We start from the raw sequence: 19525 nt of genomic DNA on the forward strand, positions 1-19525 counted from the left end.
CTACTGCATAATACTTCAATAATACTTCCCCTATACTAAACAAACTGTATTAAAGCATTCTTGCTTTCTCGAAATATTTACTTTCTAAAATCTTTCGAATAAACTGATTGTTTGATTAATGTGACCATTATCTCCAGGGTTGACTCAGACACATCACTACACGATATAAGAGCAGCACTACATCTACAACTACGACAAGAGAACCTACCTGAACAGTATGTTTATTTGAGACAGATAGGAAGAGCTTCTACCATCTGCAGCTCCAGACAGGTTAGGGAGTGTATCAGTGTGTTACAGTGTGTTACAGTGTGTTACAGTGTGTTACAGTGTGTTACAGTGTGTTACAGTGTGTTACAGTGTGTAACAGTGTGTTACAGTGTGTTACAGTGTGTAACAGTGTGTTACAGTGTGTTACAGTGTGTTACAGTGTGTTACAGTGTGTTACAGTGTGTTACAGTGTGTTACAGTGTGTGACAGTGTGTTACAGTGTGTTACAGTGTGTTACAGTGTGTGACAGTGTGTTACAGTGTGTTACAGTGTGTGACAGTGTGTTACAGTGTGTTACAGTGTGTTACAGTGTGTAACAGTGTGTTACAGTGTGTAACAGTGTGTTACAGTGTGTGACAGTGTGTTACAGTGTGTTACAGTGTGTAACAGTGTGTAACAGTGTGTTACAGTGTGTTACAGTGTGTTACAGTGTGTTACAGTGTGTTACAGTGTGTTACAGTGTGTTACAGTGTGTTACAGTGTGTAACAGTGTGTTACAGTGTGTTACAGTGTGTTACAGTGTGTTACAGTGTGTGACAGTGTGTTACAGTGTGTTACAGTGTGTGACAGTGTGTTACAGTGTGTGACAGTGTGTTACAGTGTGTTACAGTGTGTGACAGTGTGTTACAGTGTGTTACAGTGTGTAACAGTGTGTTACAGTGTGTAACAGTGTGTGACAGTGTGTTACAGTGTGTTACAGTGTGTTACAGTGTGTAACAGTGTGTTACAGTGTGTAACAGTATGTTACAGTGTGTAACAGTGTGTTACAGTGTGTTACAGTGTGTTACAGTGTGTAACAGTGTGTTACAGTGTGTTACAGTGTGTGACAGCTCAGTGTGTTACAGTGTATGACAGTGTTACAGTGTGTTATAGTGTGTGACAGTGTGTTACAGTGTGTTACAGTGTGTTACAGTGTGTTACAGTGTGTGACAGTGTGTTACAGTGTGTGACAGTGTTACAGTGTGTTACAGTGTGTAACAGTGTGTGACAGTGTGTTACAGTGTGTTACAGTGTGTTACAGTCTGTGACAGTGTGTTACAGTGTGTGACAGTGTGTTACAGTGTGTGACAGTGTGTTACAGTGTGTTACAGTGTGTAACAGTGTGTAACAGTGTGTTACAGTGTGTTACAGTGAGTTACAGTGTGTTACAGTGTGTTACAGTGTGTTACAGTGTGTGACAGTGTGTTACAGTGTGTGACAGTGTGTAGCAGGGAACTTTGTAAGGGAACTTAACACACATTTCCATGTCGAAACCTGACTTATCCTGACCCACAAATAATACAACCCGACAAAAACCCGTTAAATATCTAACCAGAAACCTAACCAGAAACCTAACCAGAACCCGACAAATTATACTTAATTATACTAAAGTATAACTTGACAATAAAAACTAATTAGCATGGTCGGGGTCTTTGTATCAGAATCTTTTCTAGCAGTAAAGGAACTCGTTTGAATGCTCAAAAGTGAAATGTTTTGTCCCGGCACTTTGTGTTTGTGGAGGAGGGGTGTTAGGATCCATCACCGTTAATTACTTATCAGTCCTAATATTCCCCTTTGTGGCAAATTGTTATGCGCGGAATTTACAAGTACTTCAGTTCCGTCTGCTGAAGAATGAAGTTTCATTTTCACTGCTAACACTGTCTTTTCGGTAAAACTCAGCTACTGACAGACAAATGAAGCATGTGAGATTTTCATTAAAACCACAACAATACTCTCTCTCTACTCACAATGACATGAAATGAAAGCGAAATGAACCCACTAAAAGCATCAACCCCCTCATGCACCATTCACACGGCTACACTTATTAGATCTGCAAGATTACGTAGCTAGGACACGTGGGTGTGAGGGATTGAGTGAGGGACGCTTCTAATTAGACATGCTGTGATAACAGGTACCTCTAACGGTAAATATATCCCACAGGAACGGTCGCTGAAAGCTAAGGACTTTTCTCCCCCTTTCTATGCTAATGCTGAGATCTGTGTACTGTCCGCTGATAACATGGTCTTTCATACCAGAAGTTAGTTTCTTTCTTTTGTTAGTTTTTTAACCTTCGTTACTTGTTCGAACTGGGACTGCAACTGCTCTGTTTTGGATTGTTCACATATTATTACGTCTACAACTTTTTGTCCATTACAGTGCCCTCATCTTGTTAGTTAAACCCCCATCCATCATCCCCCATTATTACGACAGAATTTGCTTTAATAACGTCAGCATTTGACTAAGGATTTCTTATAGCGTCAGCATTTGCTACAGATCGTTTTGGTTGACGTCAGCATAAGTAAGACCTAAAGCTTAGCTACCAGCTCCCTGATTCGTTACCAACCGTCAGCATCTCCAAATCCTCGCTTTAGCCTGCTGACGTCATCACATGTGAACGTTCCCTTTATATAAAAATAGCTCGTAGTTAATGTTGTTTGAAATTTAAATTTAATTTTCTCAGTTGCAACGTTTCATTTTTGTTATTCAGCTTGAATTTCTTTTTGTTATTCAGCTTGAATTTCATTTTTGTTGTTCAGCTGTTGATAAATGGTATCTCTACCATTTATCAACAGCTCAGTTTTATCTAAAATGGCCAACCCTTCTTAATATAGATTGTCTTATAAGGTAGCCATATAATAGGTAATGCCTATAACTAGCTTATTCCCATGACAGTTGCCAGTTGTGGGAATAATAATGATAGCTTATGTATTTGATCGTATATGGTGCATAACTTGTGATCTGCCAAACATTTGTAATTTTTTTCGCTGTATCATCAGTATCTGGATTATTATTTGCTTTAAAGCAAGTGACATTAGTTTTCTACAAGTGACATTAGTTTTCTACAAGTGATATTAGTTTTCTACAAGTGACATTAGTTTTCTACAAGTGACATTAGTTTTCTACAAAGTGACATTAGTTTTCTACAAGTGATATTAGTTTTCTACAAGTGACATTAGTTTTCTACAAGTGACATTAGTTTTCTACAAAGTGGGACTAATTTTTCAGAAATGGGTAGACACCTACCTAAAATAATGACCTCGGAGAAGTCTCCCACCCCCTCCAGAAAACATCGCAACTCGTGTACGTGATGCTTGAAAACACACTGCATTCCTGCATTCCTCATTTTTATTTCTTCAGATACCTCTATAACATTTAATCAGTTTCTACTGATAAACGAGTTTCTTTGTCAAATCATAATTCAAACAAATTAAGATGAAAAATGGAAACAAGTGACTTTTATTGCTCCAGATCTGCATGACTTGGAATGTAACACGAGGATTTGCTTGAATTCTTTAAAAACCTATCTTGCATTTGGAACTTCATCATTTTACAATGAAGTTATGGGAGGTTGCACATTAGAACATCACCAGCTATCTCTAAACCAATGCCTGGCTCCCATAGTTGATCATGGCTGAAAATTTTGAACTTGCCTAGAGTTGACAATGAATAGTTGTCAACTCTAGTATAACTAAGTATAACTATGAAAATCACAACCCCAATCTTTCATCTTAAATTTAATAAGTTTCAACAGGACATAACGTGACATATTATTTCAGTGAATATTGTTTCAGTGAATCAGAACGGCTTGCTGCCCCCTGTAACGCCTGTACCAAACAGACTAGGTACCCACAACACAGCTCCTATCACTAGTTTGGAGAGGAGCAAGTCTCCTTCTTTCAGGTCAGTCAGAACATTTACTATCATTATTTTCTAACCCAAAGACTGCATAGTGTCACAGGGCAGTCTTTTGGTTTTGATTTTTTAACCTAGAGCAATTTCTCAATTTACGCTCGAATAATTCAGGCGGCGTTTGGTTATTGAACTTACGGGGCCTCAGACTTATAACTGATTTCGATTTTACAATTCGATTTGCATAGCTAACGGCCCTTTGAGCATGCTGAATTAGTAAATGAGATTTAGTCAGATTTAGCAGACCGTCAGCTGTGATGAATATGATTTCCTCAATCACATAAGTACTTAACCCAATGATCCTCACCCCTCAGATCGTTACAAAGTTTGGATAATAGCTCCTACTCTATGTTCAACAACAGTGAGTTGATGATGGCTGAAATAGCGTTCTTGGAAGCGAAGCGCGCTTTGGCTGATGCACATGCCCAGGCGCTGCGCAACCAATACATGCATAATCAGAGTGTAATGTTAGAGAATGGGATGGGATCTGAGGGAGAGTCTGAGGACGAGGAGGCGGAGAAACAGAGAAGAGAAGAGGAACAGAGGAAGAGGGAGGAGGAGGAGCAGGAGAGAGAACGAATCAGGTTTAAATTTGGAAAATACAACTTTCTAGAGATTGTTCATTAGTTTAAAAAATACAGCGAAAAAAAAACTAGCACTACACTTTCCGAGTAGTAAATTATATCAATATTTTATTTCCAGGAAGGAGGAGGAGGAAGAGAGGAAGAGGTTACTTGAAATAGAAGAGGAAAAGAGACAAGTACAGAAGGAAATAAACAATGAAAGACAGAGGATAAAGGCTGAGAGGGAGGAAAGGGAGAGACAGATCGAGGAGGAGATTCAGGCAGAGGAGGACAAAACCAGAGCTCTTTATGGTTAGATTTACATTTCAGTACTTGAGGACCATTGTAGACTTTCAATATAATCTTAATTCTTATTGATGATCATCAATTTGGTTGAATAGATATTTCAGACTTTTTGCCATTCTGTGATCTAATGTAATTATTTTTTTTGCTTTAATAGATTTAAAACGAAAAGCAGCAGAAAAGAAACGTCTTGAAGAAGAAGCAAAGTAAGAAATTTATTGTTGCTTAACCATAAGATAATTGTTACATTCAATGTTGTCATCGGATATAATACTAGAATGTTCTGTTTTTACTGTTAAATGAGCAATTGATTATTTAGAATCGCAGAATTGGAGAGAGCCGCCAGGGAGGAAGAAGAAGAAAGAAGACGAAAAGAAGAAGAATTACGGAGAAAAAAGGAAGAGGTATGATTGAAAAAATTCTCTCGAAAATATGATTTCTTCTTTACAATCACTGCACGACTGAATATTTATCAATCCAATCATTTGATGCATGTTCTGATTCCGCGTGAGATTGATTATCACACGATTCCTTGATCAGAAGAACAAGCTCAGAAGTTGGGTTGAACATCTGCTTCTGGATGAGTTTAGCAAAGCTGAAAAGAAAGCAGCAGAAAAGATAAGAATTGAAGAGGATTATTATGAAGCTTTAGCAAGAATAAATAACATTTATCATGTAGATGAGGAAATCATTGAATATGACAAAGCAGACGAACTTGAAAAAATTTCCGAAAATCTAGAGTCAGATGATAACATTAATGGACTTGAAGGGCTGACATCAGAAGATCTTATAAATGAAGATGTCGATGAAGATATAAATAAAACAAGTGCTAAAACAGAGCTACTGCCTGTCAAGGAAACGGATCAATGCATGAAAAACAAAGTAATTGCCCATTGATTTATTTCTTAATTTCTTTAGCATGATTTAAAGCTCGCTCGCAATTGCAACATTCTCACAACTCCCGAATCTTGAACAATAGATCAACTCTAATAAGTTAATATATCTTTTGTAGTAAAAAATACTTACCCCCAAATCCCATCTCGGTATTTAAAGATAATTAGCTGATCATATATAATTGGCATTTAATTACTGGTAATTAGTAATTACCGGCTAATAAAATAGCTGCTGCTAAGGACCAGCTGATAAGTGAGTGGGTAGGCGGTATCCTCGACTTAATATCATCAGACCTACTTAAACAGGAGAAAGAAAGGGCTAGGTTAGCCGAGGAGATGTTCAGAAGAGAAGAACAGAGACTTAGAGAAGTATGCCCTCTTTGTATTTTGGGTTTTTTTATGGAATTTAAGATGTAGATACATTTTGATGTAGATCAAGGTGAACTCTCGTGGATTTATTTAGTCGCAGTTCGAAAAATAGGATTTTTATTTTGCTTCTGACGTATTCTTGTAAGAACTTCAGATCATCTTGGGACACTTCCGACTATGCTGTTATCAGCTTATGAGTAAAATACAATCGTTTAAATCAGAGGCAACGTTAAGATGATGCGGAGGTGGAGTCGCATAATTTGCCTTTTAATGCATTTTTGCATAATTCGGGTTATCATGCATTTGTTCGCATGTATTGATATTTTCCGCATGTTTTCGCATAATTCTTGCTTATGGACACTTTTTTGAGCCTGAAAACGAGCCTCTGACTCTTAAGATTTTCAAAATTTTTGGGATCTTTTTTAGCCACTAGATCATGATTTTGACATTTTGGGACGATTCTCTCATGTCAGATATCTAATGCTACGATCATGGACCACTTCCTGAAACGAACATCACCGGATCATGGACCATCATTGATTTATAGATCATAACAATTGCCGGCTAATTCTCGATTTTTACAGCGCATTTGCTGCACTTTTACCTTTTTGGACGAACACGAAACCTCATAGCTTACCAACCTTGATATTGCCTCTGGTCTAAACTCTATCCTTTTGTTGGTCACTGCAAAAGTGCCAACTGAGCCCTTATAAACCTAGATAAGTCCTGTAGTCGAGGAACACTAAACTTGTAACACCTTTAACTCATAGTTCATACCTTTAACTCATAGTTCATACCTTTAACTCATACCAACCCAATAACCTAAGGCAGGTGAAAGTGAGGATGAGGAAATGGATGAAGCCATGAAGCTGATAGATGATTTGACACAGACTCCCCGACCATGGGGAGTTGAGAAGGATCCTAACAAGAAGAAAATAGTGGTAAGTAAAGGGTAGCTGATCACCGTCTTGAATGTTCACTAATCACAATCTGAATGTTCACATAACTCCATTTGAATGTTCACAAAGCACGCATGATAGCATTTTGTCTGGTGTATGGTTGATGTTTCACTGTTGATTGTCTCTCCGAATAGAATGATAGAGTAAAAATCCTTTATGAGGATCTCATAAGCTTGGAGCCCTGTAGATACAGCCGTTGGCTTTACATCTAGAGCACGATCTTAAGATTCGCATTGTTTGCATAACTTAGAATGATAGCTCCTAGGTAACAGCTTTGAGCTGCACGAATGAACACGGGACTACACCCTATAATATTGGGATTAAAACTATCTGAAATATCATTAGGACTTGGTATTGTTCCAACCAAGAATTTGTTCCTCAAAACAACTATGAACAATCATTGAACTGGATTGTGCTCAAATCTTCTTATTGTTCCATTGATGCAATAAATTCATTTGAATCGGTTTGACGTTTGAATAATGATTTGCAATGCAATGATGTATGCGGTAAATTTAGAATCATGGCATACAATTTGGCAAATGATAGTGAAGATTACGAATGACAGACTAGATTGAATTTTAATTTTTGGTGGGTTGGACTCCTCTTCCGACAAATGAGCTTTCTGTTTCCAATAAATCAAACCACGATCCTTAATAATCAGACAGTTCAAGATAATCTTGTAGGAGTGGACAATATGGGTTCTGGGTGGGGTCAATTAAGGTAGTATTTAGGTAACAGTTTCACGAATTAGTAAATGGGACCAGACCCAAAAATCAAAAGCTATCTTATGTACCATTCTAGAACTTGGCATAAAATGAAAAGGTGTTATTTGAACCAATAATTTTGTTTCCAGAACAATTGCTCTGAACTCGATTGTGCTCAATTTTTTCTATTGATAAGAAAAATTCATTTGAATGGGGCTGAGCAAAGATATGGAATGCTGCATTGGGTAAATTTAGAATGGCAAAGGAGAATTAGTTTGTCAGATGATAAATGGTAATGAAGATCACGAATGATCAATGACATGCTGGATTTGAATTTAAAATCTTCGTCGGCTGGGCTCCATTTGGACGAATGAGCTTTCTGTTTTGAACAACCATGATCCTTCATAATCTGGTACTTCAGAAATATTTATCTGATTTTGTATCTTATTTTTGGAGTAAACAATGCAACAAGGTGCCGCTGAATTCTAAATAGCTAAATGATGGTAGTAACTATGTGATACAGTGTCTCTGAATTACAGTTGGTACAGGTGCAACTGGTGCATGTTTTCATTGTGTTGTCATGGCAACTTGCCCCCTGAAAACCACACTGTCTGTTTCATCTACCTGTTTCCATGGCAATGGGGGTGAGCATGCGTTACGACCAAGTGCCACCTGTTTGTCTTCAACCAATCAGGTGCTTTCTTTCCCATCACGTGACTTAACACAGCCAATGAGGTAAAGTAGACCTGTGAGATGATCCTATCTGAGAAGGAACTTTCTCCTGACAATTGCATTATAACTGATGGTCGACTTGTGGGTGTATAGATGAATTGCACCATCCACACTTTACACAGACTTTAACAGTTGATGGAGCTGAGTTTTAAATTCATTAGGTGGCGAGTGGTGTGAAATAGGGCACATACAGTGAGGACAGGAGCTGATAGTTCATTAATCATTATAAAGGAGCATTATTAAGGAGCATTATAAAGAGGAGTTAGGAGGTGGAAGACAATATTATTTACTTCTCTCCTCCTCTTTCAGAATCCAGTCATTTATCACACAGTTATAAAGAGTGTCAATTCATCCCACAGTGTCAATTTCTCACTAAAGACAAGACCAGTACAACTGTCTGCAGGGTTTAGGTTTTAACCTGAATTATTATCTTATTGTGCCTGTGGTCTTAATTTAGCAGCTAATTTTCTGGAAAGTTCCCAAATAAGTTACAGTAACAACTGGCCGCTCTCTTATCAGGATTGCTAAAAATGTTACAAAATAGTTTAGACTTTATGGTATATTAAGTTAAATGTATTACCGAGAATTACAATGTTTATGTATCAGGGTAATGTTGCATGCATATATCTGATTCGTCGGTAACCATGACAACGCTGTAACATGAGGCATAACGGACCAAGTCCCTGTTTTTTATTCAATTAAATTGAGGCATTGAGCTGCGGAGGAGGATTTAACAATGCCGACAATTAATTAATTACCACAGAACAGTTTACACTTCCTCTTATCTCACCAACACCAGTCTCCACTCTTCTCAAAACTGGGTATGTTTTGGGAGGTTAGGAACTGTTCCAGTCTCTACTATGCTCCCTTCTCCTCCTCCTATATCTTAAATCTATTGTTCATATTGTGGGTCAATTTTAACAAGATCATGGGTTGATTTTAACAAGGATGATTGAACCCCCTTCACCAATGTTTCAATCAAAATTCAAAATCAGTAATCTGTACAAAGTAAAATCATGTAGATATTGTGCCCTAATAATCTCGAAGAGTAGGTTCCAACAGCTGTTCTAGTTCACTGAATATAGGGCCCGATCCTAATAATAGTAACATCAGCTAGTAATAGTAAATGAGATCAGACTTGCCAGGATAAATTAGTACAGTAAACACTCTCCTTACTTTCACCTGCACAACTTGTAACGCTACTAATGGTAATTCCATCATTTAATTTGACCTGTCCACTGACCTAGTAATTTGAGACCCTGCCCACTGAAGTAGATCGAAACGATCCTGGTACTAATCCTGGAATACTTGTTTAAGGGATGAAATTTCCTCAAAAAGTTGAGACCTACTTGGTGTGGGTCAACAGTCCCATGTTTCCGCGGTAGAAAATGGTCAAAGGGGCTACTTAAAATAATAATTTCCAGTGAATATCCAGTGTGTTTAGTGGTTGCTATGGCAACATCCTCTTAACCAGGCTATCGAGCGATACAACACATATATATATAATATAATAACAGTTATTCGAGCCTTATGCCTCGAAAAAAAGTTAGAATAAATTTCATATCAGAAAGAGTTTGCTGACCGATTTACGGCTCACTCCAACAGCAAGTTTACACATAAACCACAGTTATAGTGTAGATATTAAATCAGCACCAGAATGTTAACCGATCCCTCTCCCTTGATACTGACGTAACATGCGAACGATCCCTTGAAGGGGCAGAGGGGATACGTCAAGAATGTGAGGTGGTATTCAATATTTGTAGAGTTCTAGTTGTCATGGAGATTTTTTACTTATCATTCAGTAATTGTTCCTAAAGTAACTCACTTCACATTTCACCATGTCATTATTAAAAGTCCTGGCGTCAAACCAAATAGGAGGATTGAAAACATCAATAATCAATGTCACTAAGTCATTATTCAATATTCATGTACTATTAAATCGGATATGTGTACATATTTAAAATATTTCAGGATGAAAATTTGACAAATTTAGAGTTTGAACCAGTTCAATCTGAACATTCTGAGTTCTCTGAGCTGAGTAAAAAATCTATTAAAGGGAAGGAAAAAGCTCCTGAGGTTCCTTTAGAACCTCCTAAATGTCTTGAATTGCCTGCGGAGGGTATAACCTCTCAGCGTTCTAAGAGCAAAAGATTGTTATCAAGTCAAAAGGTATCCTAAATGTGCATGTATTAAGATTGAAATAAATTCCAGAAGATTCTGTGGAACTCAAATGATGATTCTCAATGATTTTGTGTCCGTGAATCAGTAACGAGATAATGAATCAATGTAGAAATACGGCATTGTCATTACAGAGACCACAGACCGTCATGTGTAAATTTACATGGGATCCCAAACCGTGACGTGATTTAAAGGATAATAATGACTGTTCTATTGGGGGCGGGGTAGGGACGATAATGTATGTGATCACTCAGTTGAATGGTTTTGAGCAATCAGCCATAACAATGATGCATGAAAATGATTGCAAGTTGTGTTTGAAACATTTAGAGGATCACCCTGAAATGACATGAAAATTAGAAGATTGATTACCAACAATGCCAACATTACTCTCGCCCAGAATGTGTAAATCCTTTCTAAAATGAACACCTTTTGTAAAGCTAATCCTTCATGAAGTCCAACTTTCTGAACCTTTTTAATTTATGAAGTATGATCCCTACCCCCGCCCATTGTATAAAACTTAACCAGATCACCCTGTAGACGGTATCAGGTATCTCGATGATATCTGGACAATATCTCTTGCTGAAATGTGTTAAATCTCCCAGCGTGTAGCTAAAGAGTACACAAAGGAGGAGTTGGAAGAAGTGGCGTATCTGCGTGCTAAGATAGGAACATACCGAGATCATAGGACCACCATGGAGACAAAACACAAGGACTTGTTGGATAAATTATCTGATATGGAGAAGAACTGGGATGAAGATGGTGAGCTACTTTTCTTGATATTTTCCCAATTATGTTTCTTTAACCCATATAATACCAACAACTCTAAACGTTCGAATTTTTTGACGAAATTTTGTTTCCGAAGCACTAAGACACCAACTCCGACGATGCAATAATAATTTTGAAAAAATTTATATTTTTAATAGCTTTTTCGACCCGTACTTTTAAAAGGTCATTGTTGGAGCTTACTTTTTTGGAAAATTGTATCGTACTTTTAAAAGTACATCATATTTGAATGATGTACTTTTAAAAGTACGGGTTTAATAAATAATGTACTTTTAAAAGTACGGGTTTAATGAATAGTGTACTTTTGGAGGTACATTAGTTAATTAAATAGAAACTCAGGGTCAGATAATAAAACTAAAAGCCTTTGTCAGAATGGCTGAATAAAATTTAAACAATACCATACAAAATTTAAGTGGTACACTGAATAAATCATGATGGTGGGAACAGCTATACTTATAAACTACTATCACAATTCCATTTACCAGTTAACTATCAATTTTACTAAAATTGTCAGGTTTTGTGCTTTTTACTCTAACTGATGATAAGGCTTAAAACAAAGCACACAAAGTGCAACGTCACACACTTCGCACTTATAGTTGCTGCGACCTTTGCAGCCATTCAAAGCACATCGTCTCTGCTTTGTTTTTACTGGCCAGTGAGTGTTAGTTCTACTCTCCAGGCGGACCTCTGGGGTAACTCTGTTGTCACCCTTCCACACTGCAACTCTTTGGCATAGCGATGATGGGGGCTGCAATCTCTTCTTCAGGTAGGCTATTGTTATTCGTCGAATGAAGTTCAGATATGTCAGTTTCGTCTTTTCATTCGAATGACATATCTCATACAAAGAATATGATGCAGCTTTCAGGCAATCAAGCGTATTTATTAGGTGTGGCCACCACCACTTTTTTCCCCTTAAAGAGATTCTGTAGCTAGCAACATGGCCATCAAACACATCAACGTTACCCATTCCCTTGTTATACTCCTTGACAAGAGATGGCCGTTTGATTTGAATCTTCTTCTTTTCTGCTTGACTGTACCGTTCCACATCTGTGATAGGATTAACAGTAAAGATGTTGGAACCAACATTCACGACGCTATTGTCATGCCATTTTACAATGGTCACCCCTGTAAACTCGTCAATTCCCTTTGAAAAGCTCCCACGCCCTTCTTTCTTAAGTGCAGAATCAGTCTTGGTGGGGCAGCTATTTGTTCTCTGACTTTGAATAGTACAAGATGCTCCAAGCTCCATGGCAGAGAATATGGCCAACAGCTTATAGCTGGCAAACCAATTGTCATAAAAGACGTTACTTTCTTTGGGTTCAAGAATCTCCATGGCCAGTTGTAAGGTAACCCGACTGGTGAGGTTCTTTCCGGGATCTCCGCCAATTCCTTTCTTACCACAGTAAGGGAGGCAGTGGTACGGGAATCCCGATGAGCCAACCAGCCAAAAGTTTTTATAGCCAAATCGGATACTCTTATCCTTCATACGTTGTTTAGCGCTATGCATCCCGGTGTAATGGACCATCTGCTCGTCAATACTAAACGTATTATCAAGGTTCTTGAACTTAGCCAGACTTTGATTCATGATATCGTAGAGAGGTCTTACCTTCCAATACTTATCTGTGGTGTCCACATCTCGATTGTCCACGCAATGAATGTACTTCTTCAGCAAATTATATCGGTTCCTTGATATGGCATCAGTAACCACACTCACATTAGTATCAACATTTGAGTCCCAATAGAGGTGTGCTTGAGGTAACTTGTGATAGCCCGACAAAAGCAAAACCCCGATAAACGTTTTAATTTCATCTTTGTTTGTCTTGAAGGTTAAATCGCCAAATCGGCTATGAGCATAACGCTCCGACTCTGTGATAATTTGGGTTAACAAACTGTTTTCGGGGTCATCTACAAGTTTCTCGAAAATTTCATGAGGTAGCAAACCACCGAAATCTTGGATCAGTTTTGATCTATTAGCAATAACCTTCTCACTATATGATTGGCGAGGTGAACGATTTGGAGCTTGAGCAGAGTCGGCAACCCACTTACACGAGTTATTAATCTTCGGGCAGAGTCCTAAAAGTTTATTAATCTTCTCAGATGTATCTGTTGATGTGTCTTCGACAATATTTTGAACTTCTGATCGAAAAGCGACTATGTCTGGATACTTATTATTAATAGCATCAGTTGAACTTCGTGTAATAGGGGCAGGGTTCGTCAATTGTTCTGTGTCCAATTCATTATCTGACTCTTCTCCTACAAAATGTAGCTCATAGGTTCCAGCAGTATCTTTTACCGCAGACAAGGGGAGATTGTCACCATCATTGTCATCGATCATTTCCGTATCACTCTCAACACCATCCGGAGGAAGGATGACAACATCTATCTCATTCGAAGACACTGTGGTTGCCAGCTCTAGAGCTTCGTCCAGCGTTCTCAAGTTATTATGCAAAGAAGTTTGTTCTTCTCGAACATTAATACGGACATTTTTCTGTTTCTTCGCTTTATTTTTGGTCTTCGTGTTGCTTCGAGCTGATTGTCTGGATCCTGTTAACTCCTTCACATCTTTTTCTAGAATTTCTCTCTTAACTTCAGCCATCTTCTTTGATTTTGGGGATTTAGTCGATCTTGAAGGATCCACTTTTTCACCCGGTTGTTCCACGTCTTCCAGAGCGGCCTCTACTTCAATGTACTCTTTCTTAATGTTTACAATCCTAGATCTTGTAACTGGTTTCCGATGTATGTTTACTATTGAATACTGACATGATTGGCTGCCATCAGCAATCTGCTGTTCCAACGTAAGATTCCTTTCCTCTTGTAGTCTATGCATTTCCTCAGCTGCGTTGTTCTGCTCCTCTAGAATTGTCTCAGCCTCTGCTACTCTCTTCTGTTCCTCTAGAACTCTCTCAACCTCTGCTACTCTCTTCTGTTCCTCTAGAACTCTCTCAGCTTCTGCTACTCTCTTCTGTTCCTCTAGAACTCTCTCAGCTTCTGCTACTCTGTTCTGTTCCTCTAGAACTCTATCAGCTTCTGCTACTCTGTTCTGTTCCTCTAGAACTCTCTCAGCTTCTGCTACTCTCTTCTGTTCCTCTAGAGCTCTCTCAGCTTCTGCTACTCTCTTCTGTTCCTCTAGAACTCTCTCAGCTTCTGCTACTCTCTTCTGTTCCTCTAGAACTCTCTCAGCTTCTGCCACTCTCTTCTGTTCCTCTAGAACTCTCTCAGCTTCTGCTACTCCCTTCTCATTCTCACCATTTTCGGTATTCTTTAAGTTGTGAAAAGCTTCTGGGAGCTTTAGGGTTTGTTTGTGGACATCTAGCATTCTCTTACATTCCACAAACTGAATCTTGATCCCTCCTGATCCTCCTCTATAAATCTTCAGTACTCGAGCCGGCTCCCACTGTCTCCCCCATTCTTTGTAAACAATGCAAGATCGCCTACGTCGAATTTATGGTCCTGGTGTAGTTTAGTATTAGCCATTTAATAAATAAGTTCATCAATGTGAAAATGCCTATAATTGGATTGTATCTCATGATGACAGATGTAGAGAAGTAATATTATATAGCATAACAGTAGTGTATAACACACCAGGGTCGCATCTTTCTCAGGGCTCCTCTTTCTCCTCCTCCTTTTCGCTGTATCTGACAAATCCATGTACACGTCCTGTTCTTAGCTAAGAAATGAACTAAGAATATACTAAGAAAAGAAAAATTACAATAAGAAAAGAAAATACTAAGCTAAGAAATGTTAGTCAATAAACCAGCAAAAGGCGTTACAACAAAATCGATATTTCATGCCCCACGGAGAGCACTGCTGACAGTCTAATAAATTGAGACCGAAGTTTATTATAAACTGCACCAAATGAAACTGAAAGCTTATAATATAAAGACGTAATAAATATAAATGATATCGGATTAACACATTGCCTAAGGAGACCTCACACTATAATTACATGAAGTGATAGTCAACTGTGAAATTATGCCAGTGCTGGCGAATCAGAGCGGAAAATTTCTGTTGTGACTTCTGTTCTGATTCAGAACAATTTACCTGCCATGACAGTCTTACCGGCATTAATTAAGCCAGCAGGCATTGTGTAGTCTATATAATTATAAACCTGTACTTTTAAAAGTACATTTTTCGTGAAACCTGTCCTTTTAAAAGTACATCATACAAAGATAATGAACTTTTAAAAGTACGTACTTTTAAAAGTACATCACTGTCTAGAATGATGTACTTTTAAAAGTACACCCAATTTACATCTCAATTAGAGGCAATTTATGATTTTTATGTCGCTCCACATTATTGCCTATTTATTGCATAATCGTTTAGGCAATATTAAAAAACCAAATTTGGGATCCATCAAAGTTGGAGAATTGGCTGGTGGTACCGAAAATTTACCATTTTTGAAAGTACCATTTTTGACCACCTTTGCCAACATCCTATAAATCTCTTGCTTTTGATAACCATCTGGTCAGGGTGCTAAAATAATCAGCAGACCTTTTTTAACCTAATGCAAAAAACTGCATCAAAAAATATTTGTCACGAGACAAGTTAGGTCACTGTTTATGAACCGTACTTTTAAAAGTACCGTGGAAGAATATGGGTTAAACAATAAACTTGGCCTTTTCAAGAGTAGTTCCTCCCCCGCCCTGAGGAATACACTTATCACTGTTATACATATCGAGTTCAATCAGATATCACCTGTGAACTGCATCTTGCACTGTACACTGTACAGATACACATTATGCACCTTTTTAAAAAATTTGTATGCTCTATCAAAACTTCAATACTTTTGAGATACCGGTGGAAGGTTTGGTAATGAAATTTGGAAAATTTGTAGCACCGGTTACGATGAAAATAGTTATTCCAATTATACGGTTGTCATGACAACGTTACTTATTTTACAGAAATTCCAATGCACAGGTGTTATAAAATCAGTAGATTGTGAAATTCCGTTGACCTTTCTTTTTAGTTTCGGCTAATGACTTATTAACAGATAGTTGTTACCATGGCAATATGATCTCAGAAACAATGAACTTTTGTCCTTAGAAGAAAAACAGTCCTTTAAATTTAAGAGACAAAAATACGATTGCATTGGTTCACAGAAATTGCACATACAATGTTTTTTACTCAATTCTGAATCGCTTTGTTATAGACATAAAAGTTTACGTGCATTTTCTTGTCCAGTGAAAGCAAATTCAAGAATTGAAAAAGAATATATTGAGCAAGGTAAAATGTAGAACCCGAATTATCGTGGGGTTATGTCTATGTTGGGTAATGTCCGTGTGTCTTTCAGATTGGGCTTGATCAAAAATGTACGAAAAAATGAAAATACTAACTGCCATGATTACGTACATTATTAATCATACGTTTCCCAACATTTCCCCGCAATTGAGACTTTTCCCTTGATTCAAATTTAATCGTTATCATACTTGGCCTAGTTTTCGGATCCAAAATGTTAATTCTCTGCTGACATTGCTTGCATGAGCATAATCCATGTTACGTGTACCGATGGGCTAGAGCAAAATTTTTGTCCCTCAAAAAAGAACATAATATGCACATAATATGTAAAAATAATTTTTCATCAGCCGAAATAGGCGCCGAGGGATTCTAGTTGTCCTATTCATGGTGTTTACTTTTTCTTCCGATACATACGGTTTTCCATATAATCTCATAATATTATGGTATGTTACAGAGCGACTAGAGTTTGAAAGCAAATGGAGACCTAAGTGTAAAGACGAGGAGGTGAAAACACCACAACTATACGAAAGAAACAGACAGTTGAGATTGGAATTACAAATGCTGTACAAACAAGCAGACACCATCATCAGCCATGCTCAAGGTATCGTTCCCTTCTTTTAAAGTTTAATGCAGTTCTGGTTTATGAAAAGCTCTTCGCAGTTGAAGTATCATTTCGGAAATAAAAACTGGGTATACTCCAGCGATAATTTGATGAATAAATTTTTGGCACCGAGCTGGATTTAAAAAAACTTCAATCTAAATTTTTGAACTGAAATTTAATAATTATTTTTGCAGCAATGAAGCAACCTGATGACAGAAAAGGGATGGCGTACCCGTCACTCAAGGTAAATAGGATTGTTTCTTAAATTAAGTTTTCATTCTGATAATATTTCACAGTTGTGAAGAACATCAACACAAAATTCTGAAACTAAGAAAAAGTTCAAATGATTGTCTACAAACCAGTTTTTGAATTTTGTAATTTTGATACTCAGAAATAAAGTTATGACCCGTTAAAAAATATTGATTTCATTATAAAATACACATAAAATTTCAAACACGCCATTTATTCGGACACCCTGCTGTATGAAACCAGCTTGCTAGCTTTGGTGAGTGAAAATATGATATTTGCTTGATTTCAGACAAATTCATCTCAATATAAGCTTAGGAGAGACATTCAAACGACATTTCATGTAAAGTATTTCGTGTAGAATGTTTTTTGTAAATTCGCTGTTTTGTAGTAGTTAAGTAGTAACTAACGATTTATTGCTATAGAGACAGTAGTTTTATGTGTAGTATTATAGTGTTATACCATAACCATAGCCATGTGACCTAGTAGTTGTTCTCCAAACCAATAGTCATTGCATTTTCTGAAAATTATTCTAAAATCATGAACGAACGGTCATTAATTCCCTCATCTTGCAAAGTTCAATTCGATCTTAGAATCGATATTGTGATAAATACGGCCATAACTAAAAATGCCATTTCATCACCTCTAAACAACCTGATTGGTTACGAATCGGAAAATCCCTTCTTATCTCAGTTTATCATGTCGCTGTTTTAATTTAGTCGGTTTAGTTATTTCGCTGGTTTGATGTATCATATACATCAACATAGTGTATTACATATTTGACATGTTGCTTTCTTTATGCTGCACAACAATCAGAAAATACGAATAATTGAACAAAAAATTGCGTCTGTTCTTGTAGCAATTCTGTTCGTTGGACGTTGATAGTCTCCTGTTTTCAGAATAACCTAAGGATAAACCTGCAACGTCTTCAAAATGAGGTAACAGAGCTTACAAAACGGAAAGCCACAGCTCAGATCAAATATGAAGCTGAAAAAGGGGTAAGCAATTATTTATCATATTCTCATTCTTGTATCTAGGAGTCAGGACGCATTAAATTTTGCTACGAGCGCGAACTCCAAATGCGTCAACTGTGACAAACTTGCAAATCGTCAACGTTTTGTGTAGTTTTCTTTATCGAATTTCGCGCGCGCAATATTTCCGACATGCTTCATCAAAATATCCCTCACTCGAAGTTACCAAATTGCAATTAAACGATTTTTGATGCTATCTGAAACTATTTGATGTTGAATTATAATTATTTATATATTGAATATCGTTTTAACCCGATTTATTACTCATTACAGAATCGAGAAGGAGTCGAAAAGGAAGTTAAATCTCTCCGACAAGAATTGATAAACTCCAAGATAAGCAGCAGCGTTGGGGGGAGGTAACTGTTCGCTTCTTTTTCCAAAACATATCAAACCAATTTAAGACTTTATTGCTGGCACCAAATAGAGTTTTGTTTACAGATAAGTATTAGTGCAGATGGGAGAGTTTGACAGAATGAACACTTAGATTGTCTAAGCATTGTCGAGGCCCATGTTCTTATCATTTGATTGTCGCAGTTAGAAAAAGAAATGAAATCGAATGTTGTTTTTATTTGATATTTTGTTAAGCTACTTCATTGCTTAGTGCAATCAGACTCTTAGATTTTGTAGAATACTTTCACGTGATCATAAAAGTACAAATTTTGTTTCAATGGTGGAATGTGATTTCAGCATCCTAGCAGATTCCGAAGTCTGAGGCTTATCAGTTTAAAAGAGTTCAATTTTAAGAACACAATTGCATGTAATACAAGATCTAGCATCAACAATTATTAACCTAATCGATTAGGAGACATAAAGTTTACCTTAAGCATGACTTAAAACTGGGTTTTCTTAAACTTTTGAGACCGATTGAAGGTAATATACAGAGAATATCGTTAAGTTTGTACATAGTTTCATTGTGTAATTTAATTTTGATATCGTATTGTTTTAGCTACAAATCAATCGGCTTATATTTAATTTTTGACATTAATTTATAA

General features: G+C 37.2%; 1 protein-coding gene across 6 annotated transcripts in view; it reads left to right on the forward strand.

Moving 5' to 3' along the window:
• The window catches only part of LOC134816574 (trichohyalin-like), a 20261-nt gene extending 771 nt beyond the window's left edge, over nucleotides 1-19490 (forward strand). Inside the window, exons 3-19 of one of the 6 annotated variants that reach the window (XM_063825480.1) lie at nucleotides 138-270; nucleotides 2188-2284; nucleotides 3253-3327; nucleotides 3804-3927; nucleotides 4251-4520; nucleotides 4639-4811; nucleotides 4960-5008; nucleotides 5122-5206; nucleotides 5343-5684; nucleotides 6002-6064; nucleotides 6892-7005; nucleotides 11240-11396; nucleotides 16602-16643; nucleotides 17110-17256; nucleotides 17451-17500; nucleotides 18402-18500; nucleotides 18807-19480. In XM_063825480.1, coding sequence (XP_063681550.1) covers nucleotides 138-270; nucleotides 2188-2284; nucleotides 3253-3327; nucleotides 3804-3927; nucleotides 4251-4520; nucleotides 4639-4811; nucleotides 4960-5008; nucleotides 5122-5206; nucleotides 5343-5684; nucleotides 6002-6064; nucleotides 6892-7005; nucleotides 11240-11396; nucleotides 16602-16643; nucleotides 17110-17256; nucleotides 17451-17500; nucleotides 18402-18500; nucleotides 18807-18893 — 2107 coding nt within the window. In that variant the 3' untranslated portion in view covers nucleotides 18894-19480. Of the gene's footprint in view, nucleotides 1-137; nucleotides 271-2187; nucleotides 2285-3252; nucleotides 3328-3803; nucleotides 3928-4250; nucleotides 4521-4638; nucleotides 4812-4959; nucleotides 5009-5121; nucleotides 5207-5342; nucleotides 5685-6001; nucleotides 6065-6891; nucleotides 7006-11239; nucleotides 11397-16601; nucleotides 16644-17109; nucleotides 17257-17450; nucleotides 17501-17794; nucleotides 17846-18401; nucleotides 18501-18806 lie in introns of all 6 variants that reach the window. The other 5 variants (XM_063825483.1, XM_063825482.1, XM_063825481.1 and 2 more) reach the window with 5 other exon arrangements.
• The last annotated feature ends 35 nt before the right edge of the window (nucleotides 19491-19525 follow it).

The sequence above is a fragment of the Bolinopsis microptera genome, chromosome 6 (assembly GCF_026151205.1).
Source record: "Bolinopsis microptera isolate Bmic1 chromosome 6, MBARI_Bmic_1.0, whole genome shotgun sequence".
In the NCBI taxonomy this organism is placed as follows: domain Eukaryota; kingdom Metazoa; phylum Ctenophora; class Tentaculata; order Lobata; family Bolinopsidae; genus Bolinopsis; species Bolinopsis microptera.